Source organism: Diplotaxodon limnothrissa, linkage group LG8, assembly GCF_057381915.1.
Source record: "Diplotaxodon limnothrissa isolate DT_005_m linkage group LG8, D_limnothrissa_male_GT1.1, whole genome shotgun sequence".
Taxonomy (NCBI): domain Eukaryota; kingdom Metazoa; phylum Chordata; class Actinopteri; order Cichliformes; family Cichlidae; genus Diplotaxodon; species Diplotaxodon limnothrissa.
Window position 1 is genome coordinate 25,069,910 of NC_140603.1, and position 27,179 is coordinate 25,097,088.

Here is a 27,179-nt window from a genome sequence, read left to right on the forward strand (position 1 = left end):
TGGAAAATGAAATTGCATGAGGAATAAAGCACAGCAGCAAATAATAAGACCTTGAGATTCAAATTTGCCCATTCGCTCACTGTCATTTTCATTTCCCATTTCCCCAGTGTGTTGTTTTCTTTGACACATCCCACATATCCTTGCTCCTTCTACTGTCGCTCTTTCCAATTGTCACACACAATTGTTCTAGCGAGTCACATCAGATCTAAATAAATAGTTTTTATTTAGCGGGTCCGTGGCACTCTCTACTTAATCTGTATGCGTTTCTTTTATATGCTTGGATTTCTGTGCTTTAAGGCCCTGTGAATAAAAGACATCAAATAAAAGCAAAACAACAAAACAGAAAATCCAAAGCTACTTCACTGGATTAAATGAAAGTATCCTTTCATGTAACAATAACAATAAGAAAAAGAAGAATTAGTATGCAGACTTGACCAGCGTGAGACATAACTGAATTTTTCAATATACAGGTCAAATAAATCCACATGTATTATTAAGCTGATTGGTTGAACGCATTGTTATCCTTGTTTATTTGCTAATGTTCGGCTAACCTTTATCCGTGCTAAGGAGAAAGAGTTGCAGTACCTTAGGTCAGTACTTGAATCCCATCATGTTAGGGATGGGCACGCCTTGAATACAGTCAGCCAGGCAGCATCTCTCTCTGGATGACCTTAATGGATTTCTGGCTATAACTAGAAATGTCCATTTTCTATCTCTCTGGCATTCTCAGCCACAGCCCCTAGATACAATAGATTGTACCTTTCTCTCTCCTCCCTTGCACGCACTCACTTCTTGTTTTCTATGGCTGAGCAGAGTGAGTGAGTCTCAAGTGCAAGTGAGACAACAGGAGAAGAAGACACTGTTTTATTTTGCACAATATCCAGCATTTGTTCATGCGTGTGTGTCACTGTGCTGCTGGCTGGTATGGCTGCTTCTCTACTGTAGAAGCACATCCATACTGTACTGCATGGATGTGCAAGGACATCACGTTATACGAATAATTACACTGAATCTCCAAATTAAACAGGAAGTAGCCTCACTTTATCATGTTTATATAGTTTACAAAGTATTTTTACTATTGTAGTCTTTTAAGTTCTGATATAAATAGTTCTTAATTCAAGAATGTTTCAGTATCCTTTACCAATTTCATCCTTTGTACAAGTATGCAGGCTTTTGTTTGTCGTATATTTGCAACATAATATGTTCTGGCCTTCGCGACTATTTCACAGCTTTGATGAATGCATAGAAAAGGAAACTGGCTTTTTCAGACATTATAGGGCGGAAATTGTAAGATAAAATGATCTTAAAATAGTATTAGTTTGAGTATACTGTCTCCTTTGGACAATTATCCCTCTGCGTTATCCTAAAGAATAGAAGAAGCTATCCTCTGTGGACCTCTAAAGAATCTATTTATTTCCAGTAGCTTAAATGAGAAGTCCCAGTTACCTGTGATGTAGTGGATGTGTTAGGAATTAAGAAGAAACTGAGAAACATTTAACCAAGAAAACATTTCTTATATGATCCAGTGCATCTTTAAATGGAATGTCCTTAAAAATATATAGTTGATCTCAAAGAGTATTGATCTCTTTTCAGAGACATTACGCATGCGGTGGAGCATTTCAGAGCTATAAACAAGTATCTTTGATTTTCTGTCAATGTTGCTTTCACGTGTCGCTTTCTGTGATGGATATTTCAAGCACACGGTAAACACACTATAAGCATATAATCATCCTATTAGAATAATGACACACATCAGTCCATCATGATCCCCTGAATAAATAAGTAATTAGGCTGTCAAAGCTAATAATTATCCACTGCAACTGCTTTTGTTTGTATGCTACCCTTTTGAATATACAAGCTGTTGAAGTATGCCCTGTTGCTGTTAAGTGAACTCGTTAAGAAAAGTAAAGTGACATCAAACTGTTATATGAGGTTGAAGACCTTTCTGTTAGCTGTAAATGTAACATGAGGGGGGAGATCATTATAAGTGAGCGGTCACACATCGTGCTTCGTTTCGTTTTTTAGTCAAATCTGATCTTTGCATCACGTGACACAGCATCAACAGCACACACACTTTCAGATCTGGTTTCTAATTAATTGCAGTGTTTAGTAGAGAAAAATGTTGGTGTCATTACCAGCTCATAATAAATTTATGATGCTTTATAATTTATTATGATTTACTTTTATGATAAGATAGGCTGTAATTACAGTGTCCTTGCAGTGTGTGAATGAGGTTTTATAATGCTAGTGTTTAACTAGCAATTAAAGTCGAATGTTATTGGAGCTAACCTTGGTGAAGGTATGATGTTATTATGGGAACGCTCTAAAAAAGAGTGCACTGCAGCCACCTACAATCAAAGATGATAGTTTCTCCAGTTATCCGCTGCCATCTCTTCATCTTTTCCCCCTCTCTCGCTAACCTGTTTTCATTCTTCCATCCCTTCTGTTCTCTCTGCCTTCCTCCATCTCCAACCCACTTTATGCCAAGTCCTCCCCTTTTTCTCATGTCCCTCTATCCGTCTCCCTGCCACTCCTCCAACTAATCATTTCTCCTGAGTGGGGCTAATTAAAGGGGATCTGACGGAGTGTGCTGACCACAGGAACATCAATCAATCTCTGTCCAACACAGCGAGCCCCCGCTGACTCCCCCAACCTGCTGCCAACGTGCACAACTCTGCAAAGGTTAATTGTATTCATTATATAAGGGACAGAGTGAAAGAGGGAGAAAGAGAGGGAGAGAAAGTGAAAGAATACTAACTAAAGTCACCCTGAAGGTTCTGGCTCTAGGGTGAATTCTCTCTAGGCCTCAGTGAGGTTAAACTTCGAGCAACGACACCACCTGTCAGATATTTCTCGCTCGATATCTGCTTCTTCTTCTCCAAACCACTGAGCGAGCTCACTTTTTTTGTAACAGTCTTCCTTTGCTGGCATCCCATTATCTATTCACCTCCTCTCCCTTCCATTTATGCATAGCATATATACGTAATTGTATTCATTTAGTTGATGGAACATATGAAAGGAGTCACACATCATTAATAGAGCCTACTGATTAGTTGATTAAGCCTTAACAGACTTTGGGCTAAAACTCATTTAGTCCTTCGGGCCCAAGTGGCGCTGCTGGTAATGAGGTTTGATACCACTTCATTTTTTTGTTATAGATATTAAAAGCCTTCCAGCACATCCAGCCATTTGTTGTTACGGCACTATATCAATTTCAAAAGCACTACATTTAAAGAATAGAGTCGGCTTTCTGGACCTTTTCAAGCTATCGGGATAATTCAAAGAGCAAACTAGACAGTGAGTGGTTAGTGAAACTTCAAAAAGTGAGACACAAACTGGAAATGAAGAACTTTCATCTTCAAAGTAAAAACTGCATCTTTTGAATTGTGTTGGTTGTAGTTGCAAGGCGCTGCTTTTATTTTGAAGGGGTAAGTTTTCCATTTGCAGTTTAGGTTGCACTGCAAACTCAGTTTCATGTTTCGTTCCATGCAGACCTCTAGCTATCGCAACAATCTGCCATCAACCAACACAAACAAGCGCCATATACCGCATGCTTGGGACGGCCAGCAACCTGCAGCAGTCGCTCCCCAACCAGTTGCAGAATACATAGTCTTTCCTAGCAAACGATCGTTACCAGGGGGTCATTGACCAGTTTCTAATCAATGACCCCCTGTTACTTTGACACAGCAATCACTCACAATCAGTGGAGAAATGCACATTTTTATATTGTGACTAATGATTACCAAGTGGTTGCTGACAGATCTCTACTCTGTCCGATGGAGGACTTAAGAAGATTCCTTGTCCAACAGGATAATGGCATCCTCGTTTTTTGAAATTCACATGCAGAGATTTGAATGCAGAGTTTTTTTATCCAACTAGCAGAAACCAGAATCCTGAGCACAGCACCATGCTCTTCTAGATATGCGCACTATGAATTAATTCTTCCTTTTCATGTGGAACAGCAAATCAACAGCTATCTGCTTATTTGTTGTCTTGCATGTTAAAGGTGGTGTGAAATTAAGTTTTCTGACACATACATGAGAGACTGGTGACATAGAAAAAGCTGATTTGAAAAAGGAAAACTGTTGCAGATTCTACTTTCCAAAGCATGCGACTCAGTCGTTTAATGAGAATGAGTGATGGTGTTCTCGACCACCATGTTTAAAACACCAAATTAGAAACTTAGTTCAGAGAGATTACACTGACAGCACACTAAAGTTGCTCTAGCAGCTCCTTCTTGGGTGTTCGTTTTTCCTCACTATGTGAATATTTGATCAGTGTAGATCAAGTAAAATTGTTCTGAATGACCCTAAAGCAAAATAGATGCTCGTTTCTACTTTAAAGTCTGATTGTCAGCATGATCAAAATCACCAAATTTAAAAAATATATTCTAGCCTACTTCTATGTGGAAACTTTTTAAATATATTTATGTGCGTGTAATGCAGGAGGGTATGTTTTTGGTTAGCTTGCTTTAAAAACACTATTAGAAAATAGATATTTCTTTTTTCTTCTCTTGAGCCTTGAGCTCTCTGCAGTGCTTTTGAATCTCTTGATGCATTTTTAGTCAACTACAGAAGAGACCAGATGAGTGCTTTTCAGATATTTAGGTACCATTAGGCATATGTAACAGAGCATTTTTAGGGGAATAATTATTTTGATGGCCTCTAAAATACAACTGCTTTGTTTGCAGTTATAGTTTTGCTTCTGCGAGCATCCAACTTCACTGCAAACAGCTTGTTGAATGCACTTCTGAACTATGAAATTGCTCTTTTTTTAACAAATAGTCTCACTTATGTTCTCGCCAAACACTGATTCATGACAAAAAAGCCCTGTGTAAACAAAAGGTTAAATCACAAAAAAACTTTTCAAACAAACTGCATGTGGTTACTATAGAAACCAGTACATACAATTACTAAAGGTTACTCTCAAACAATCTGCCTGGCAGTGCTCTAAGCATTTCTGAGCACATATCATGCAGGAATGTGACAGCTTTGCTGTCACACATGCTCCTAGTGGGAACTGTTTCACCTCCTACAAGTATGTATTTTGACAAGAGTGTGCTGTGCTAGAGTGACTTTCAAATTAAACATGTGCAACTGGCTGTAGGCTAACTTGCAACTTCTGCATGTTGTGCTGCTATGTAACATGCCATTAGAGACTGTCCGTGCAACCACTTTAACAGCCGGCCGCTCCTTGTAGCTCCCTCAGTGCAGTCATTTCTTTTAGTTATTGGAAGGTTTTAGGACGTTGACACCTGCCGTTTTGAGGTGTGCCTGATCTCTAAAATGAATTGCCCTAATCCATTTCGTATCCTGGTGCTATTGAAGTTTTCTCTCACAGACGTAGCCAGGTGTTTTCCAGATATTGAAAAGACACAAGCACACAATCAAGTATCACTTTGCAAGTAATGAAAAGGTTTTTTTTTGGCTGCTCCCTTATTTTCCCAAGGGGCTGCCATGGTAGATGGATCCCCAAATTTGATTTGGCACAGTTTTTTATTTTATGCCAGTTGCCCTTCCTATCTGAACCTTCTCATTTGTCTGGCAGAAAGAGTACACTGTCTTCTCATCTTTTGAGGGTGGATTTGTGTCTCCTCCTAGTCTCAAACTGGGGATGCCCACCACTATACCACATATTCACCTATTAGCTTTCAGGTAATCAACTTGGTAAACAATTGATACCCTAACAACTCAATTTAAAAGCTTTTTGTTCTACAGAACACAATTAGAAGTTCAATGTGCTTGAAACTTTTTAAAAGCAAAGGTCTATACCTGCGTTGAATAAACAGAAAGTCATTGTTTTCTCTTTATGGCTTCATCAAACTGCCCATTCTCACTCCCAGCTTGTCATAAATCAATGCTTTCAAAGGACCTTTTGGCTTTATATTTAAACGCATTGGTTAAGCGGCATTTTTCAGCCTGCAGGGTTAATGTTAGGATGTGATCTAACTTGTAAATGAATTTGAAAATAAAAAATTAGTACACAAACCATCATCTCCTCACTAGCCTTTTCTGAACGAACTTTCAGATGCGTACTTTGTTCCTCATTAAAAGAGGAGCATTATCTGTTGGCTTCAGAAATTACAGCAGGTGGTGAGTCAAGGCACTGATGCCAAAAGAGCCCTTACGACACTAGCGGAGTCTGACAGAATGACAGCATTTCACACTATTTAAGTCATTTTTAGGTGTGTCTTTGCATTCTAATTGCAACAAAACAGGGACTGTTTTAATGCAGTCCTTTCTCAAGCCAAAACCTTAGACACCTTAGCAAGACAGTGCTAAGTGTACACTTCTATCCTTGCAAAAAGTACATGTCACTCTGCCGCCACCTGGCACTGAGGCAGTACTGCTATCACAGCTGGACACCGAAGTCAAGGTCATCGTGAGAATGTCAGCTGCTGAAGACATGAGGCTTCAACCTTTGTCCCAGGGGGGTGTTCTGTTTGTCTCTGTGTGTGTGTGTATGTGTATGTGTGTGTATGTTTGCATAAAAGACATTTTAATGCAGGTGTTTGCTGTCTGAGCTTAGTGCCTGTGTCTAAGTAAGTGTGTGAGGGATGGCTTCACTGTGATGGCTGGGTTAGCCTCTCAAGTATCATTATCGGTGGAATAAACAACAGCTAAGCTGCGATGTCCTCAATGCCCTTGTTCTTCTATTAGATAGTCTTAAGTTTGTGTATTTAATGTGTGTGCGCACTCAAATGCTTTTCAGCTTGTTCGTGCCTATAAATTAAAAAACTTCTTTGAATTCTACTTTTGTCTTAATTAGTTTTTTTTTAGTTTATTAAGAGTTAAAAGTATTTAAATCTTTTTCTCGTGTGTTTCTGTGCTTGTTAAAAGGTACCTAATCCCTTCACTGGACCGCTCCCATGCTGGCTTTTACCGCTGCATTGTGAGAAATCGGGTGGGAGCCCTTCTGCAGAGGCGCACAGAAGTACAAGTGGCCTGTAAGTATTAACACAGGACGCAGCTGAAGCACAGATCCAACGAATGAATAAACGGCTGTCTAATAGACACATGCTGATTTAAGCGAGAGAAAGCGTGTGCGCTTAACTGCAGCAGTTTAGTACACAGTAGGCCCACGCTATCTTTGGGTGCCTTTGTATCAAGGACTGACTAGGGAGGGACAGATGCTGGCAGGGTAAAAGATCTACCTGCATCTCATTCAGAGTGTTATCATCCCAGACAGCTGTTCCACTCAGCATTCTCATTAGATTGATATTGTTGCCATGGTTCTTTTTAACTTTGCTTCATTTCAATATGACCGCTGCTTTTTTCATTCTCTCTCCTTTGTCAACAACATCTGTTGTTTCTTTGGCAAAAATAGAGCTCCCGTGCACAGTGTTTCTGCAAATTTTCACATTCGTTTTCAGGCCACTCAGCTCCCTCGTCTTGTTAACGAGCTATTAGACGTGCCACTGAGGTGTCTGGAGTGTTGTCACATCAAATCCACCCCCCCTTCCCATATACACAACTTCCAGCCGCATTTGAATGGATGTAACGTACAGCTGTACCTGTCGATGCACTCAACCAGCCACTAAAGAGAAAGAAATGGGAGGGTGATAGGAAATTGAGTCCCACGGGTCGACTTCTCTCGTATTCGGCAAACACACTGTTGCCGAAGCCTCTCCTCCAGGAGACGGACTTTTTGTGGCGTCCATCACTGGTTCTGTTTGTTGTTTCGGCTTCCTCCCTCTCTTGACTTTGTCATCTGGCCACCACTGCTTTCTATTTATTTCTTGGCCTCCACCCTGCTGTTATTTCAGTTCCTATTTATTCCAAACACTTCCCATTTCCATAATTCTCTTCTTCCCTCTCAGTTGCTCATGAAGTGGTATGGATGGTGACGCAGAGTAAAAAAGGAGAATTAAGGACACCTGCAAAAGGAATGGATGAGCTGGACAAGGGAGGGAGAGGGAGAAGAAGAAAGAAGGAAGGATAGATGGAGAGATTTCTTCTAGAAACTATTCTATTGAGGCAGCACAATTAGAATTGCAGAGACACACCTCAGAGAAAGGGAAACATGCCGAGGCATTAGAGATTAGGGAAGAAGGGGAGGAGGACATCACATCACTGAAACTGCAGATCAAAGTCGGGGGATTTGCACACTTCCCAGATTTTCATTTAAGCTAAGCACCACAGCTGCAGCGTAAAGCCAGATTACCTTTTTTTATTCTCTTGAAAGAGAGTGAGGAAAAATAAGTCTGCCATCGATTCACAACCACCGCAGCATCCTCGGTTCAGACTCCCTCACCTTCATCCCTGAATGTTCCCGAGATATTATCTCCAAAATGTGTGTCATAATTGGGTTTTCAATGTAACATTTTATTTATTTCTGCCTATTGTTCCCCTTTAAATCACGGAGGCAAATATATGATCTTTGGAGAAAAATAATGCTGTGACTGTGTTTCAGACTGTGCTGGAGGAGGAAAACATAAAGTCTACTTGTTACTGTTGTCCTGTAAAGGTTTACAATCAGCATCTGCTAATGTAACAGCATAGGGGAATTTCACAACCCACAACAGATGAATTTACAGCTAGTTGATAAATTCCCATTAGAAATCGGGAGTGGAAAGGGGGGGGGGGGGTGGTAATAGTCCAGCGTTTTGTCAGCTTTTAAGATATAATGAGGCAAGGGATGAATAAAAATACTCTAACAAATGAAATATATTACGAGATAATAGAGAAGCGGCATAGCTGGTCATCTACTATGTTGCGCAATGCACAAATTTAGTGGGTGATCAAGATTGATTGCCTTTGATGCATCCACACAGGAGGATACGGGATATGAATATTAGTCAATTTAGCGTCCCTCGATGTCCCTCTGTGAGTCGTTACGTGCCGGTTCCTTCTAGCCTTGCTTGATGTACCATGGAAACCATGGCAACAACACTTTGCTGTCCATCAAATAGCTATAGTGTGAAATTTCACAATAGACAGCAGATGACAAAAGCTCTGTGGTTACCAAAAGTCAAAGAAGAAGAAAGCAAGAGTAATTTGTTCCTGCGACTGTCAGTCTCACTCTCTTGTTCTCTCTTGCTTCCCTTGTTTTTGTCTGTGTATTGTGTGTTTTCCTTTAGTTATGGGAAGTTTTGAGGAAGGCGAACGTACCCAGTCAGTCTCTCAGGGAGAGGGTGCTGTGATTCCAGCACCACGCATTCGCAGCTTCCCTCAGCCACAAGTCACCTGGTTCAGAGATGGGCGCAAGATTCCACCCAGCAGCCGCATGTGAGTTTTCTTCTCTTGTTGTTTTTCTGTTTTTTTGTTCGTTGGGCCTTTTGTGTCTTATTTGGCTTTTCTGTTTGACTCTAGAAATATTTTTTGGGTTTGTTTTTTTTTTCCTTTTTTTTTCCTTTGTCCCTGAAGGTGTTTGAGGGCTTTAGTTTGAGAGCAGCTGTTCCTACCTGTTGTTTGTTTTTCATCTTGCTAGATTTTGTGCTGAAGGACAGCTTGAATTTCTTCTACAGAACAAGGGCTGAAGACAAAACGGTTTCAGCACTCTGTGTGCAATGGGATATCTCTCGTCTTACACATTTTTTTTCAATTTTGTAAGAAAACCCTTTTCTATTTCCTTATCTATGTCTTTTTCTTAATGTTGCCCATTGTCTGTCTTTATTTTGTTGTTTTTGCTTGCCAACCAACAGCAAAATCATGGTCTGACAGGGCTATGGAGCACTGGGCCTCCTGACAGCCTATTTGTATTGCTGTCTCATTCTGGTCACTTAAAAAGGTAGAATGCAAATATGAAGGTAGATTTTTTTAAAGTGCTTTCTTCACTTTAACGTGCTATGTGGCCCAAGAAAGAAGCAGATACAAACTTTGTTATTTTATTACTAATTGAAAATGTACTGCATCTGTACACTGTCAGCACAACCTGACAACTACATTTCCCAAAATGCAACTTGACTGTTTGGTTTGGGCATTTGCATGTATTATGTTAGTTTTGCCTAAAATATCTGAGTTACTTTAGAATATTTGTCCATAAATATACTTGCCTATACTTGTGCTCCAAGAACATTTGACAGATTAATTAAGATTATGTTCCCCGTGATGCTACACAGGCTACACCTCCACACGGTAGGGTTTTAACTTTATCTTTCAGTGACTGACATTGTACTGAGGTTACTCACATCTTTGTGGGGGGGATATTTGTGTGTACCAGCGTGTGCGTTAAAAAGTCACTTATCCCGTCTCATCACATCTGCATTTCTTCACAGTGGGAGGTGACCTTGCCCTTAGTTAGAGTGAATCTTTCTTATCATCTTCTCATCATCAGTAATCATCCCCTGACCTAGAATCACAATGAGACAAATGCCCAGGCGTACTGAGAAGATGAAGGTTGCTGGCCACCGGCAGCCTGCTCTGTCTGTGTTTTTAAAGAATAGTTTTTTTAATAAGAAGGATCTACAAAATAAGTTGAACTTCTTATTTCTCTCAAGCTGATGCGGTTGTGTTCTCTGACATCGTTACAGCTGGTTCCTTATTTCTCAGGTTTTTTGTAACCTGGTGTGCGCTGTGCAGATAGAACAAAATGGACAAGCTGAAGGCATGAGCGAGCCCGTCTTTACGAGCATCTCTATAATCCATCAGTGTGGGAGTATAGGAATTCCCAGATGGCATTGAACTGTGTTGGAAGATTGGTGCTTCAGCTAGAAATGATGAGACGTTCTGTGGAAAGTTATTGAAAAACAGCATTGTATTTGTCTTTGAATTATGTACTTCCTCTTTCTGTGGCGCAGACTGTAGTTTTCTCAGCAGTATGCTGTTCTTTTAGAAGATCTTCAGCAAATCAGTGAACCTCATGCACGACTATAAAAGGTTATGCTTCTCTGTTGACGTCACAAGTGGTATGTGCAGTGACCAGTGTGTCAGGCATAATAGCGGCTTCATTTGCCATTCTGTCGCTGTCTCCCTCCTCTATCTCGCTCCCTTCTTTTGTCTCCATTATGGGCCACCCGCTGTGTGTACTTTGCTGCTCTTCATCCTCACTTCCTACCCCGCAGCTCTGAGAATGCTAATACCACATGCACTACCAAGGTCACAGTGTGCAAATGAGCACTGTTGATAACAGGCAGCCTTTTTTATTGAAAATCATTTAATTGAATTTGATTCATGCCACTAGCGTTTACTCTGTAGAGGCATCAAAGTCTCGCTAGTGGAGGAGAGAATGAGGGAGTGCGACTGAGTGAGTCGCACCAAACCACAAGTGTTGCCGTCATGAAGGCTCTATCTCTCTAAATCTGTCACATCGTTATGCATTTCTTCAGACGTTCTCTTGTTGTAAGACCACCTGGAAGATCTCGGTGTGCCATGTGTTACAAGAGTTATATAGTGGAACAAGCTAAAGTGGAATGGCGGTGAAGGAGAACGAGGACTGACAAAAACATGCCATGGATTAGAACCAGGGTGACCATTTCCCCTAATTGTCTCCTGCTCTTGCTAGCCATCCTAAGGTGTCATAAGTTTAATTTACAGGCTCCTCAGGGGTCTGTCTTGCTGCTTGTCTGCGCCCCTACAAAAGAGAAAAGAGCAAAAACAATCAGATCGCTCAAAAAATGTCGAGGCTCTCATCCAACCAATCTAATACCTAATATAATTCACACTCGCTCTGGAGGCTGCTGTACGACCAATTTCTTTTCTTTCTTTTTTTTGCATTGTGCTTTCATTTAGTTGAAATTCTGGGAGTTTCCTCAAACTGTATCGTGTAGTTCGAGAGTTCTTGTGTGATATTTTTTGTACGTGGTAGAAAGGTGAGAGAAGCTGAGAAATCACTCAAGGATGACACTTGTTGATTGCAAGGACTCTTGTGAGGAGCTCTAGGTCTCAGGTTGGGTACACATATAAAAATACACATCTCAGGAGAACAAGTACATACCTCAAAATGTTTGTATTTATAGCTGTATAAATCTTTATCTGGCTGCAGAATTGAATCCATGATTCAAATGCAAATCTTTCAAATACATAGGGAGGATGTCTGGAGAATAGAGAGTAATCCTCTATATACAGGATTACTGAATATAAGATTCAGTAATATAGATTATAGGCAAGATTCAGATATCTAAGTATTGATTAATCAAAAAACTGGTGGAGCATACAGCTGCTGTACAGAACATGGTGCAAAGTGTGTACTAAATTTCCACTTACTAAGCTGTTTGGCTCCTAGGCATCAATTTTCAATAAGTGATGTTGAATGTTTTTAGACCACTTTTCTCAGTACACACAACACCCACATCATCACATGCTTAAATATGAAGCTTACAGAACTTGCAGTTCAGTCCTCAGGTCTTTATACCTCACTGTTCACAATAAGGAATTGCTCAGATTGGATCATGTCCTCACCTCATCTTGTTGTCCATAACACCCCACACCACAGTCCCGTCCTGATTCGCCTCATGTTTCCTATTTTGGCTTAAACTGCGGATGTCTGTGGCATTTTTATGTCCTTTGGCCACCCACAGCTGGGAACTGAATTTACTCTTCAGAAAGAGTAAATATGATCTAGTGGATGTGTGCAGAGAGGAATGGATTTTGGGTGCAAATCAAGTTCATTTCAAAAAAAAAAAAAAAGAGAGAGAGAGAGAGAGAAAGAAAAGGCTAGCTCACAGTCAGCATTCGATATTGGAATGCTGCTGACAGCATAAAATGCCCCCTTCAGTTTATCAGGGACTAGGGCAGTGACTGTTCAAAACATGCCTGTTCAAAATAGCCTGATTGCTTGGCTTCCAGTCTTGCTATTTGCAGCTTTCTCAAGATCATAGACCAAGCGTTCACCCAAACTCCTTCAGAGTCGGCACTGGCTTTGTAGATTAGCAAATATTAATATTCACACTTTAAGAGGCTGACGTCTCATTAGGTATGACCAGCACTGTTCAAAGAGAGAATTAACCCTGGGTATAATATGGCTGTAACGAATAGAACGTGTTTACTTTCTTACGCGGGGTCAATGATGAAATATTTAGGAAATCCATTTGAAGGAGCTGAAAGATGCTTCTTTGAATAACTGAAATCGTATTGAGTGGTTTGTTTTAATACCAGAGCGTACCATGTCCATTCAAAACATGTAAAACAAATAATAGAATTACAATCCTGGATCCCGTTCTGGCTGATCTGGCACCGATTATTTCAGAATAATTGCATGATTATTTCAAAATGTGGTTTGAGTAAAGCACACTTCAGCACTCCAAATTCTGATTGTGATTACTGGTTTGACAGTCATTTCACAACTCTGGTTCTGTATAAAACCTCTCAAAGACATTTTTGGGATTCTTATACAACTTGACGGTCCCGACTGTCCATTACGGGTCAAATTCGAATTTGTTATATATTTTGGTTTATGCCATCTAAAGATGGTAATGGGGAAATATGTGATACCAGCTGAACATCATTATGTTAGTAGTATGAACACACCACCCAGGCCTTGAATGTGTAAACTTAATGAATGCTGCATTTTTGCTTCCCTGCTGCCAATATTCCCCTTGGCAAGGCTGCGTCTTACTGTGGCACAGTGACTGCTCACTTTCTGCAATGTGACTCGTGCAGCTGCTGGCCTCGGCGTGGGCAGAGACTCCTTTGCTCTCTAACAGTACGCCCATAAGCTCACGGAATCACTTATTGATGCGTTTGTCTCTTACAGTCTTTGCTGTGCTCATGTTGTGTACTGCCCAGGTTCAAAGCACATGTCCTTGTTTGACTGTAAGCTGAAATGTGCAACCAGACATTGATCTAGCTTTGCTTTAATGAATCAGTTCAGTCAGGGTCTTTTTGTTACAATATATGAAACAGGATGCAAGGAGAAAAAGAACTTTCTAATGGCTGACATTCTTCTCTCGGTGAATGGAAATGTAGTCGAGAGGATCTTCTCCATTCAGCTGCTGTGATTTGTTATGCTATTTTGGAGACTTAATGTCGTGTGTAATCAGAGCCTCTTTTAGTTAAATGCATTTGCCAGGAATTGTGTGGCTCCTGGCTGAAAGGTGAGTCCGTCGTTAGATATAGCGCTGGATTCTGTCCTCACTTTTTCACATCTGACAACAACTCACTACCCACTACCTGTTGTTTTTCTCCCAGAAACTTTCTATTGACATTTTGGCATGGATTTACACCGAAACAACCTTGTAGAGGTGTCTGTTAAGACAGAACACAGAGGAGCCTGACCTGGAGGAGTCAGTGGGAGGACATCGTTGAGACACATACACATACACTGCAGTTCGCTTGAGTAATTTGCTGTAGCTACTGATCAATTAATGGGCCCTGACTGGGATGCTCAGGTCCTGTCAGCGTGCTATGGATTCTCCATTAGTCACGAGGACCAGTGAATAGCCATGCCCTTCCTTTGCATTTGCCTACAACTGCCCAGCATTAGTCATGAACCTGACAATCTTCAGGTCAAGAGAGAATAGACGACAAGGAGAAGCAAGAATAACATAAAAAAAAATTACAATTTACATAGATTCCTAAATGAATGAATGGATGTATCTAGTCCTACAAGAAATAACTTACTATTCTTAAATATTTCTTGGTCCTCACTACTTGCAAGAGACCAAGAAATCTACTTTTTTTTCTTCCTTTGTCCAAAATTGACTGTTCATCAACTAGATTATTAGAAGTTTGAACAACAGCTGAAGCTATTGTGTGTTTAATTAAGACAAGATATATTTTAAGATAATATCCATCTGTTGTCTTTCTCTGAAGTTGGGTTGCAGTGGTAGCAGGCTATGTAGGGTATTCTAGATGTCCTTCTTCCCAATAATACTCTGTAGTTCCTCCTGGAGGACCACAAGGTGTCCAGTCCCAGGCCAGTGGAGGTATATAATCTCTCAAGCTCTACCCTAGGGTCTCCTTCCACTAACAATTTCCATTTCTGGAAAACCTCCAAATGGAGGTGAGGCATCTTAATGAGATACCCAAACAGCCTCATCTGGCTTCATTTTACATGCAGGAGCAGTGGCTCTACTCTGAGATCCTCCTGGATGTCTGAACTCCTCACCCTATCTCTATGTCTAAGCCTAGCCACCCTAGAGGGAAAACTAATTTTAGACAACTGTATTCACGACCTTACTCTTTTGGTCATTACCCATATTTCGGATTGAGACGTAGATTGATCGGTAAATCGAAAGCTTCACCTTTTTGCTCAGCACTCTGCTCACCATGACAGTTCAATGCAATGTCCGCATAACTGCTGACGCCGCACCAATCTGTCAGTCCAGCTAACACTCCGCATTTCCATCATTCATGAATAAGAGCCCAAGATACAAGGAAGCCTCGAGCCTCTCTCCCCAATCCACAGGGAGCATTCCAACATTTTCCATCAGAGAACCAGGGCCTAAGACTTGGAGGTGCATGAGCAAGGTCATGCTTCAATGAAGCCAAAATTATATCTACCTAATGATTAATCCTGAAAGTGTACACTTAAAAACTTTTTAAAAAAGTTTCCTTGTATTCCTTTCAGTTCTGTGCTGTATGTTGACGTCTGTTTATACAAGGACAGTGAAAGTAGAAAAAGAAACTCCAGGGAAATCAAAAGATCTGTGAAGCAGCAATCAAGAGGTTTTTATTGTTGTTTTGGGCTCTTGCCAATATTGGTAGATCTCTAGGTTCCACTGAGCCAGACTTTCTTCCTTTATTTATTTATTTTTAATAAGTCTTTAGCTCTCCAAGCCTTCTAAAGATCTTTCAACATTTTTCTTCAGACATTGGCTGTTTTTTCACTGATTTTCAGTCCTTGTTACCATTTTCAGATGATTTTTTAGTTAACTTATTAAGCCATTTAACAGTGACCTATACAGTAAATCATTCAGGCATAAAATAGGCCAACTCAAACGATCAACGAATGTTGTACCTTAGCAAAGAACCAGTTTTAAATTGTATCTATAGGGTCCTGTTGCAAAAACACATCATTTATTGCCATTGTGTTAGTTAGCTTTGTTCAAATCTTCGTCACTTTGTACGCAGGAGGTTATGAAAGAGGTACAAGAGTGAGTGTCTCCAGTGTTCTGTAAAGCATGGTGGAGACTGTCATGATTTGGGGCTGCCTTTCAGTCAGTGGTGTTGAGGATCTTGTCAAAATTGATGTTATGAAGTTATGAGTTATGAAGGCAGCAAAGTCCAGATTTTCATCCACCGTGTAGTACCACATGGAAAGCATCCGATTGGCAACAGTTTCATTTTGTTATCATTCATTTTCAGCAGGGTTGGGGTGATTCCAAACAGTAAAAGCATGCCTGGGTAGAAAAACACACAGTGGAATACTAAAAGTGTTGGATTGGATGTCACAACATTATTAAGGTAGTATAGGATCGTCTCAACAGCGAAGGGAACAAAAGGCAGCTAACATCCAAAGAAGAGCTTTAGACTTCCTTCAAGCCCGGAGAACTATTTTTGAAGAAAAAAATCAAGAAAGCTACCTTAGAGAGTTCAGGCTCTGTTTAAGAATAAAAGTGGTCATTTATTTTACGTTTTGTTGCCTTACATACTCTTTTTCCGTTTGTGTTTGCACCTGTTTCAATAAATCACGGCATCTGCTTCCCATTTTCCACTGATGCATTAGCTCTTGCATATCTGTAAAGTCACAATTACCGTTGAATGATATGTACAAGGTTTTTCTAGTGACATATTGTATGCTGATATCCAGACAACGTTTTTAAGGAAAGCCTTGCTTAGTTCAGCAATAGTATGACAAACCATATGCTGCACATATTACAGCAGCATAGCTCCATATAAGAGTGCTTGACCTGACACTTAAAATTTTAATGGCAATAGCAGTGCATTATGAAATGAAAAATATGACAAAAAAGCCTCAAATTGAAAAGCTAAAATCATGTAAAAAGCAAGAATTGTAGCACACTAGCCTTTTAAAAAATTACAGCATTTGGTCTCATTAGTTTCCAAACTCTTGTGGTGTTGGTCAAAGATGTGATGCAATACAGATGTAAACATGCCCATGCATGTTTGAATTGTGTGGCTGGCATCAAACTCAAAATGAGCACATTTTTCCCCCCAAAAAATATGTAGAATTTCCCAGCTTTAACATTTGATATATTGTACTGTTTTCAATTAAATATAAAGTTTCAGTGATTTGAAAACCATTGCAATGTGTTGCAGCATCCCAGTGTTTTAACAATGGGTCACAGTAGAGCGATCCAATCTAGCTAAACCACGCTGTGAATGGGATCGAGAGTCGCCACGGAGACTCACAATAAGAAATGATTGATTATTAAAAACACTTTCCTATTGAACGACTAATGAATTAATTATTTTTAATCTTAATGCAGGTTGATTTTTATGTAAGAATTCAGTTGATGGTTGAAGAATTTAGGGGTGTCCTGTTATGGTAAGACAATCGAGTTACTCCGCTAATGAAGGCTTGTCTTAAATGGCTTTGAGTTCATTTAGATGTCACTATTTGAGCATTATTGGGGACATCCTTATATTGGTTTGAACACTCAATGAACCACAAGTGAAAGGGAAGCAGAAAGCGAACAGTAAGGCACAAACCTTCAGTCCATACACCCAGTGAGAAAACAAGTGCCTGTTTTCATGACCAACACTCCCTCACCTCCTCTCATTTCTCTCACTTCTTCATCCCTCCATCCCCAGGAGCTGTGGCTTTTTCATCACAACTCTGTTGAGCGGTAGGGCTTGTAGCCTGTTGCTTGCTTTCACTCTAGCTTTCTTTTTCCTTCATCTGTCTACTGCCTGTGGTTTGACTTATACCTTAGCCAGCGATGTGAGCCATTTGATCCTGCTGACCCCCCTCTCTCTCTCTCCTGGGGGGTGGCCATCAGCCAACTGGGGCCATTTGTCTGCATGTAATGGAGGTCTGAGGCTGTGGAGCGAGGTTAGGCCCCTCACGGCCCAGTGGAGAAGGACAGCCACGACAGATGCCAAAACACTAGAGAGTGTGTGTGTTTGTACGTGATAGAGCAGGACCAGCACTGTCAGACTGTGTCAGTGCTGGATTAACAAAATAAGATATGTATACAAGCTGACAAAGTCGGTGGTTGAACTCTCTGGAGATGCACTGTGAAGCCACTATTCCAGCGCTGGGACCACATGTTTTTAACTAAAGGGAGCAACCGTGATCATTGTATATTTAATTTTGCTGTAATATAATTTATTTTTAATAATGGAAATTAGAGACGGGAAGCAGCTAGTGGCAAATAAAACATTTATAGTTATATCTATTTCAATCAAACATAAATCCTCATCATCATTATTGATGAAAGTGCTACAGAATCATTATAAGGCTGGCATTCATTGAAAAAGCGCCCTTGATTCTTTACATAAAAAATTGATCCACAAGAAAGTAATTGCATATGGGAGTAATACTGCTTATTGCTGCAAGCAAAATTAGGGTTGCGTAAAAGCTGCACAGTTGGCCAAGATGTTTCTGGGCAGCTGTCCTGCCTACCAGGCTCTCTTGTAGACCATGGCTTTTTCTGAAGAATAATAATGGAAAAGGAAATTGGGTTGGAATAAAAAAGAGAAAGCATTCTAAGATGTGGGAATAAACATTAAAACTAGACAGAGACAGAGGCATGTTCACACATATCTGATTTGTCCAAATTTCTCAGCCTTGTGGCTTGATAAATCCCTGCACCGTGCCGGATACGTGCTAAGCCATCGTTATAAGCAAGCCTCCGACAGCTGCTCACAACACCGCTGAGAGATGGGGATTTGAATAAGAGTGACCAAAATCAGACAGACAACGATAAAAGAGAAAAAAATAATGAACATGTTAAAGCGGAACTTCAAGAAGCATGTAAAACATTAACTGCTCTTTTAAGCGAAATTCTTATCTTTCCCTTCTTGCTCCCTTGATATACATGCAAAGCCATTCAGGATAATTGGCTTACTTTTAATTTCTTCCAGCGTCATGTGGTCTTTGATCCCTGAGGCCCAGCACACACTGGGAGTGGTTAGATGTGCTGAACAAGCTGTGTAACCAAGTTTTGTGTGACCCCCACTGCACCAGCCCTGATTACAGGCTGGGGGGAGTGAATGCTCAGCATGGGAGCACATTAAAATCAACTAGCAGGGGGAAAATGCCTCCTGCTCCTAGAAACTGATGAAATCTGGTTTTGCTCTGGATAATATTAGTTTGAACTCAGTTTGGCAGGTGCTTTGACATGCTCCTGAATGATCTTTGAGGGAAACTAAAGAACTTCAAAGATCACCTGATACGTTGCATTATCACAGAGAGAATGGGCTGCGTCGTCGAGGTCATTGGAAAGCTGTGGTTAGCAGTGCTAGCTTGTATATTTTGGTCTTTCATAAGTGGCAGGTAAAGAAGTTAAGCCCTGGATTGTGTCCCCGTTTTGGAAAGGTCCTGGGAAGCCACCCGGGATTCATTCGGTGCTTTGGACACTTCCGTTCTACCCGCATCCCTGAAGAGATCCATAATTCATGGCTGTGTGTCCAGGATGTCACCGCTCCAGCGAGCTAGCATTAAATATTTACCTCAGATCATAAGCCACAGCCATTGAGGCCTGCTTGTCCCTTTAGGAAGAGTGTTTTCAGTCTCAGCATGCATGAAGAATCCCAGATGAGCCCAGCGACTGGAGCTGCTTTAAGATGTTTGAAAATCAATCAGCTCCAAGATGCATCTCATAAGTCATCACGCTCTAAATGCTAACAGCACAGGTACCTCTATGCCACATGCACAGCATATTGCTCTCTCTGCTGTGTCAGATGGTTTTCCTGCCTCTGTGAAGCTTTTTCTTTTCTTTTTTTATGGGCGTGCACAGTTCTATATATTTTCTGTATTTGCTTGTGAGCACCATACTGTTGGCATCTTTTTTTGCTTGCTTTCTCATTAGCTCTCTTGCTCCCCTGATCATGCACAGCAGGTATTCTGATCCCCTACTGATGAGATGAAGGTGGGGATGGAGGAAAAAGTGGAAGGAGAAGTGGAGTGGGTTTGATTGGAGGAGGAGAAAAAGAGGAAATCATCAGCTGTGAAACAGAAATGTGTCTGAAACTTACACGACAGGGGTCGTAGTTTTGTTTTTTGTTTTTACACTTGTTTTTTATAACAAACAGCAAAAATTACACTATTTCTAGAATACATGATCAATGACTTGGGGAATAGTTTTTGTTTTTGTTTTTTATTGATAACTGAGATTACAGTTAGAGGACAGTTTTAGCACTGCTAATAGCCTGAAAAGTTTGAAGAGGACTCCAAAAGGACTATTTTCCGAAAGTGTTACTTGTTTGTTCTTTGGGCTTTTTTGTAACAAATATACCGATTTTTATGTGTATTGTGTTTTCAGCTCAAACTTTAGAATTTATAGCTTATTTGTAGTTTAGAAGTTTATCTATAAACAGCACAAGAACTACTTCTGGTGGGATGGAAAGAGAAAAAGAGAGATGAGGAATAGAAAAGTAAGTAGATGGATACATGAAATCAGAGTAAAAGCGATATCTGGAGGAAGGCACCTAGTTGGAAATCTGTGTCAAGACTGAAGACGGGCACACATCACAGGAGGGTGGGGGTGGGCTCTCTCACTGGTGGCTATAGTGACGAAGAAAGGGAGGACTTGATAAAGCCAACATGACACCAGGTATTAGCGCCTATAGGCCTCCTGCTGAAAAATGGATCAGTGTTTATTTATTCAGGCATTACTAAAACAGGCAATAAGAAAGATGCTGTTGATCCCCGCCAAAAGCAGTTTGCTGCCAAAATGCTGGCCACATGAAGCAGAGTGGTATAAATAGCTAATTAAAAGCTTTGGGTTATTAAAAGCAAGGCTATCATATTTGTGAAGCGACTGCACAGAAGTTAAGACAGGAGAGAATGTCAATATTTCCGCTTTGCTCAGTCAGCGCTTACACATTGTTTACACATTGTAAATCGATATACCTAATGCTGCTTGAACAGTGTAATTAAAATGTTAAAATGTTTAATGCCTTCCTCAGCCACGAGATAAGGTGTGGACACAAAAGCAAATGTCAGACATGTTTAGTTTTAATTAGGCAGAGGGAGACGGCCTGAAAGTTTCTGTTTTTCTTTTTATAGAAGCTTTCTATGAACGGCTCACTTTTTTCTTATGTATATATCAAAGTTTTATTCCTCCTCCTCATTGAATGAGCAGAGTGATTTTATATCTCTTTTCTTTTCCTGTTCAGTGCCATTACTTTGGACAACACACTGGTTATCTTGTCTACCGTGGCACCCGATGCCGGACGCTACTATGTGCAAGCTGTAAACGACAAGAATGGAGAGAACAAGACCAGCCAGCCCATCACCTTGTCAGTAGAAAGTGAGTAACCCTATATACGTACGCTAATCAAGGCTTAATTGGAAACGCATTTAGGCGTACTTTTACTTTTATTATCATGTCCAAGCCTTTTAAGTTTTTGAAGGAAATATTAAACATTCACTTGACATCATGAGCCTTTACATACCAGGCTCACAGTTTGATATATTGGCTTGAAAAATGTGTGATTACTAACTGTTTTTAGTAAGCCCCGGTGCAAAAACAGTATTTAAAATGGCAAAAGGAGAAAAATGTCAAATTCGGTGTCCATCAGAACCAACTTTCAACTGTCTTGATGAGAGCTAGATGTATGAGTTATGACCCAGCGATCAAACAGTAGTCTTCAGGAGAAAAGCCCAAAGGCACCTCTTCAGGTCAGGAGTGTGACCTGGTGCGCCTTCCTGACCTGATGCGCTCATTCAACATTCATCCTCCAGGCAGCACATTGTGTGCACACTGAAAGCACGTTGAAAAGAGAGAAGTTCTTTGGTCACGCCATTAGTCTGTGTTGACCAGCTGACCCTCTTGACAGTTTAGGTTCCCCTTTTAGTTCTTCCTCTTGACTAAAATGAAATTCAAGTTGAAGGCCTGCTTTAGAGACGATCCAGCGCATAAGTAAATTGCCGGCTTTAAGCAAGCGTTTTAACCCTCTCAAGACAGGCGTTGCAGATTTGCAACAGTTAAAAGCTAACAACCTGATTACCCCACATACATATTTTATGAGGTTTTTTTTACTCAGAAGTACCACTGCAGGTATTCTTTTGTGCATTAGCAACAAAAGCTTAATTTGAGCCTGAGAGGGTTAAAATACAGCAGTACTGGGAGTGTTCCAGAGATGCATAAAGAGACGACCTCAAAGGAATATAGACAGAATTTGTCAGGTAAATTTTTTAATTGTACCTGATTATGTTTCCCATCACTGTGGGAGATTTAAGCTTAACTACCTGAGTCTGTACCAATACTCGCACGTTGCAACATACATAAACACACACACCCACACACGAATACATGCACAAAGTAAGAGGAAGCTGTACGGACAGAGGCACAGGTAGATTGTTCTTCTGCCAAGTTAGTTAATATTCACAAGCATCCTTAGCTTGCATGACAAAAAAAACAAAAAAACACAGAATACACAAATCAAACCAATTCGGTCGGCTTCAGCTCAGCAGAGTGAGATATAAGAGGAAACCTAACAGACAGCATCTTATGACATGGTAGACTGGAGTTCATTATGGAAGTGAATGAGGAGGGTGAGGGTAAGATATTATAGTTGACAACACAAGGGAGCAAAAATAGCCTGTGGCACATGTTGAGAACAATGGCAGAGTTGATTATACAAGTGCTAGAACACACACACACACACACGCACGGGTTCAGGCTATACAGAGCACGTAGCAGGAGGTCTCGACTCAGCAGGTGTAATGGGAATACACGATTTATACGAATGCTCCTCACATATGCACACACATGTGCGCATGCATACACGCATACAAGCAATCAGATGCAGTCTGTTATGAAAGCCGGTATTTGGAGTTTGTGCATGTGTTTGACAGAGCGCTTGAATTTTGCATGTATGCATCACTTATTTGCTGCGGCAGCTGTTGCTGCAGTGATGCCTCTGACACTGTGAGCTTACCTGGGTCCGGCAGTAGTTGCCTAAGATTTGGCAAGGCCAAAGGACAAGGAAAGGTGGAGAGCAGGAGTCATGCTCAATTTACAATTTATATACTCGGGATGAAGTTTTAAAAATTCATTATAATTTCAGCAAGGCTCCTCCTGTGTTTTTGTTCTTCTCTTTAAAAAAAAAAAAGAAGATTTCTTTTCTCTGCAAGATAGTAGTTTGATATGGACATCATATCTTGTGATGTGTGTGTTTGTGTCTGTGCATGCATCTTAACACCCAAGACTGGTTAGATTGAGTCATGACAGTCCCTGTAGCTACATCTGACATGTGCGCCCACAAGCACACTTCCAGGGCATGATGGGATTGACGGATCAGTGTGAGTTTATCGCAGACGTGACACATCTCAAGCAGCACACACACACACACACACACACTGGGGTTTCCTTGCCATGAGCTGTGCCATAATGAACACACACACACACACTCAGACAAACTCACACAGAAATAAACAAGGATGAGCATGAAGTGTTGAAAATGTGGGCTCAGGCACATGCGGACACACGCGCACAACAGCCTCTTCGCTTCTTAAGCCTCATGTTAGTCAAACAGTATTTTTCTATCGCTGCTTCTGGTTCTCCGGCATATATCTTGTTATACACAGTGAGTGCACTGTCTCATCGTATCTGACCAATCTCTCTGTCAGAACTCAGATACAGTGCGTGCACTGGTCAGTTTCAATATTTCATGTCGATGAGCACCCACTGGGTGGAAATGAAATTTATAGGTCACTACAATCCAAAGAACCCAATGAAATCTCATCAGATTGTGCCTCTGTTAATTATATCCTATTCCCATCTATCAGGTTCATTGATCTTTGCTTAACATCTCCATGTTTTGTTGACATGTTTGTGTGGCGACCTGACTTTGTGTCTAGATGTTGGAGGTCCAGCAGATCCCATTGCCCCCACCATTATCATCCCTCCCAGGAACACCAGTGTGGTCACAGGCACATCAGAGGTCACGATGGAGTGTGTGGCCAATGCCAGGTAAAAATTCCTGGAAGTGCAGGGTTTCAAATGATTCAGTACAGTCCAAAATAGAGGATTTTATGGGGCTATTTTTCACAGTTGAAAAGAAAAATAGTCCCAGTGAAATGACCGTTGGTGATATATTGCTGCATGTCAGTGGCAAAACTCAGAGAACTGGGCAAATAGAACCAAAAACATCTACGGTGCTAGATTCTAATGGTAAAGAGTCAGAAGCTAAATGTACTTCAGCTGTATAATTATAATTTGCTTATGTCTGCTTATGTGACGTGTCACACTGTGAGGCTTTATGGGCTAGCACAAAACGAGCATTCTCACAGGGACATGGATGTTACAAACACATCTCACATCCTTCTTTCCTCTCACTAGACCTCTTATCAAGCTGAGTATCACATGGCGTAAGAACGGCGTGTTGGTGAACAGCGGTTTGAGTGACTTCAACCGCAGACTGACCATCCTGAGTCCTGTGGTGAGCGACGCCGGCTACTACGAGTGCGAGGCCATTCTGCGCAGCAGCAGCGTGCCTTCAGTCAGTGCTGGAGCTTATCTGCATGTCCTTGGTAAGAGCTAAAGGCTAAAATATGTTCCTGGCAGGGTCTTGTGTCTATTATTTTTGGGTATTAATATCACTTAGTACTTTTAGCTGTAATTTTTCCCAATACTTGCACACTTCCAGGTGACAATATCTATTTATGAAACTCATTACCTCATAGTTTCACACCAGTTCACACATTTTTTTTCTTAGAGGACAAAAGCAATAAAAAAAACCATTCCTAGAATTTCATGTGAATGTCTGACTATTATAATGGTTCACAAAGTTTATATGACTGAGTGCCACTTAGGAACCCAGCAAATGATGGAAGGCCATATATAAAAATGCATATCAACCACTTTTAGGCTTCTTTTTTTTTAAACAGATGCATTTGTCAGGTTTAGTTTGCAATGATCTGCTTAAAATTGAATAGAAACCCCGGTCTCGTCGAGCGCTACTTTGTCATAGCATAACACGAAGTGCGGAGAAACTAAACCCACAGTCGTGAATTCTTTCCTTTTCACACCCGCTGGCCACATAAAATATTTCCATGGGGCACCACTGGCCCGCAGGTAGCACTTTGAGAGCTCATGATCGATTACCTTGTAGGTTTACTCAGACACTGCATCACAAATACTATTTGAGTTTTTAGTGTTCAGTGCTGCCTGAGGACAGAAACACATTCGAGTGAAAGCACAGATATTAAGGAATTGCTCTCTCCTTGCTGCTTCAAAGTCAAGATAAGTTTGTCATTCTTCTCTCTCGTGCTTTGTTTGTTATTTGATATCAGTGTCTTTGCTTTTGCATTTTATACAACTTCAGTATTTGGAGCACATTACCATAATGTTTGTATTTCTATTCTTTGCCTGTTGGCCTTAAGGTTTAACATAGTTTTTAGGTGTTTATAACCTTTTTTTATTATGGTCAAGTTAAAGAACAGACTAATATTTTCAGTTTTGGTAGGTAGTTGTATGTACCTTCATATCAGCGTCTACGTGTAGCGACCCACATGCGTCACATATGTAGAAGTAAACTTTAACAGACAAGAGTGACTGTGCGAGCTTGATGCAAATATTCAGTCTCACTACATAAATGTGGTAAAAGCATGACTGTGAAGTTGTGAGGCAGTAAGGGGGAAGTGTTATTGATTTAAAAGGGAGAAAACTAATGGTTGGCCTCAAGAAATGGTTTATTAGCATTGCTTGAGTCACATTTATTCCATCTGACTGAAACACTTTGATGTTTTCAGGGTTATGATGTGATTCAAAGCACAACGTGGAAGGGGGGGGGGGGGGGGGGGGGGGGGGCTTTTTCCACGATACTGCTAACTGAGCCTTTTCTCTACCCCCCCCCCCCCCTATAAGTTTGAAGGATAGCCTAACCATTACAGAATACCAATTACTCACTTCTATAATCAAACTAGTCTCACCGTGTTCTGCTGCGTTATCTTATATTTGGCCCAAAATTCAATACGTTTAAAAGCAGAAATAACTTCTGCTTTAATCTCGCGTTGTTGTTTTTGTGTTTCACTAATGTGTCTGCTGTTTCAGAGCCACCACAGTTTATAAAGGAACCGGAGAAACACATCACAGCTGAGATGGAGAAGGTGGTTGACATTCCCTGTCAGGCACGGGGTGAGAGCTCGCTGGTATTACAATAAGAGAATGTAAAGTAAACCCTATCAGAGGAGAAATGTTTGAACTGAACCCCAAACTCTCACTCGCCCACCCTCTGCAGGAGTGCCCCAGCCAGACATTGTGTGGTACAAGGATGCTTTGCCTATCGACCCAGTGAGAACACCCAGGTACAGGGTGTTGGTGGGCGGCAGCCTCCAGGTCAACGGCCTACTGCCTGATGACACCGGCATGTTCCAGTGCTTTGCCCGAAATTTAGCCGGAGAAGTTCAGACCAACACATACCTGGCTGTTACAAGTAAGTGCTCCAGCAGCTTTTCAAGGAATTACTTCACCCAGATAATTGCTACTATTAAACATGTTGTAAAGTGCTGAATTTGAGCTAAACATTCACTTTTTCTTTTACTGAAATGTGTTAAATATTCATGCAGCTCTGCTAAGCTTCAGCTTTAGAAATGTCAAAGCGTAGTATTTTAAAAATGGAATCATTTCAGAATACTGAAAGCAGGTTGACTCTTGAATAGAATGGTTATAAATGGATGTATGGATTTACTCTCTGCAATTCAAGTAAAAAAGCTAAATTTGTGATTATAAAGACAAGTTAAGTCTTTATTTTCATTTAAAAAAGAAAATAACATCATGGTACCAAACAAAGCAGTGACCTGTGTATGACTAGGCTAGTAATGGCCAATCTCCCAGGACAAATGCGAAAAGTGAAGTAGGGTTTTGCTGTAAATGAGCGTGTGAGCTCAAGGGCCCTACGCTGAGTGAATAAAAGTCCAAATAAAAAAAAAAAAGTGACAGTCTGTTAAACAAACTGCTGCACTCTTGGTTCTCTGCCTTTGGAAAACGAACTAATTCTCATCATACAAGAACCTGACTTACTGTAAACACTGCAAGAAACACTCAACTTGGGACATGAAATATAGATGAAAACCACAAACAAAACTTTGGTTACAGGAAAAAAAACACAGAGATGCATCTTTTTTTTCTGTAGTAGTGGCATTTTTGTCTCGTACTAAGAAATCCGATACCTAGGCAGTGAAGAAAAACACTTTAGATGTGCACTACGTCTGACAGCAGAGTT

The 27,179-nt window shown here is 40.7% G+C and overlaps 1 protein-coding gene across 3 annotated transcripts in view; it reads left to right on the forward strand.

Moving 5' to 3' along the window:
* Positions 1-27,179, forward strand: part of sdk2b (sidekick cell adhesion molecule 2b) — a 295,188-nt gene that overhangs the window by 224,792 nt on the left and 43,217 nt on the right. For all 3 annotated transcript variants that reach the window (XM_085360965.1, XM_085360966.1, XM_085360967.1), the window contains 7 exons: positions 6,840-6,946; positions 9,080-9,227; positions 21,126-21,259; positions 23,815-23,926; positions 24,296-24,486; positions 26,009-26,092; positions 26,196-26,390. In XM_085360965.1, coding sequence (XP_085217091.1) covers positions 6,840-6,946; positions 9,080-9,227; positions 21,126-21,259; positions 23,815-23,926; positions 24,296-24,486; positions 26,009-26,092; positions 26,196-26,390 — 971 coding nt within the window. The remainder of the gene's footprint in view (positions 1-6,839; positions 6,947-9,079; positions 9,228-21,125; positions 21,260-23,814; positions 23,927-24,295; positions 24,487-26,008; positions 26,093-26,195; positions 26,391-27,179) is intronic.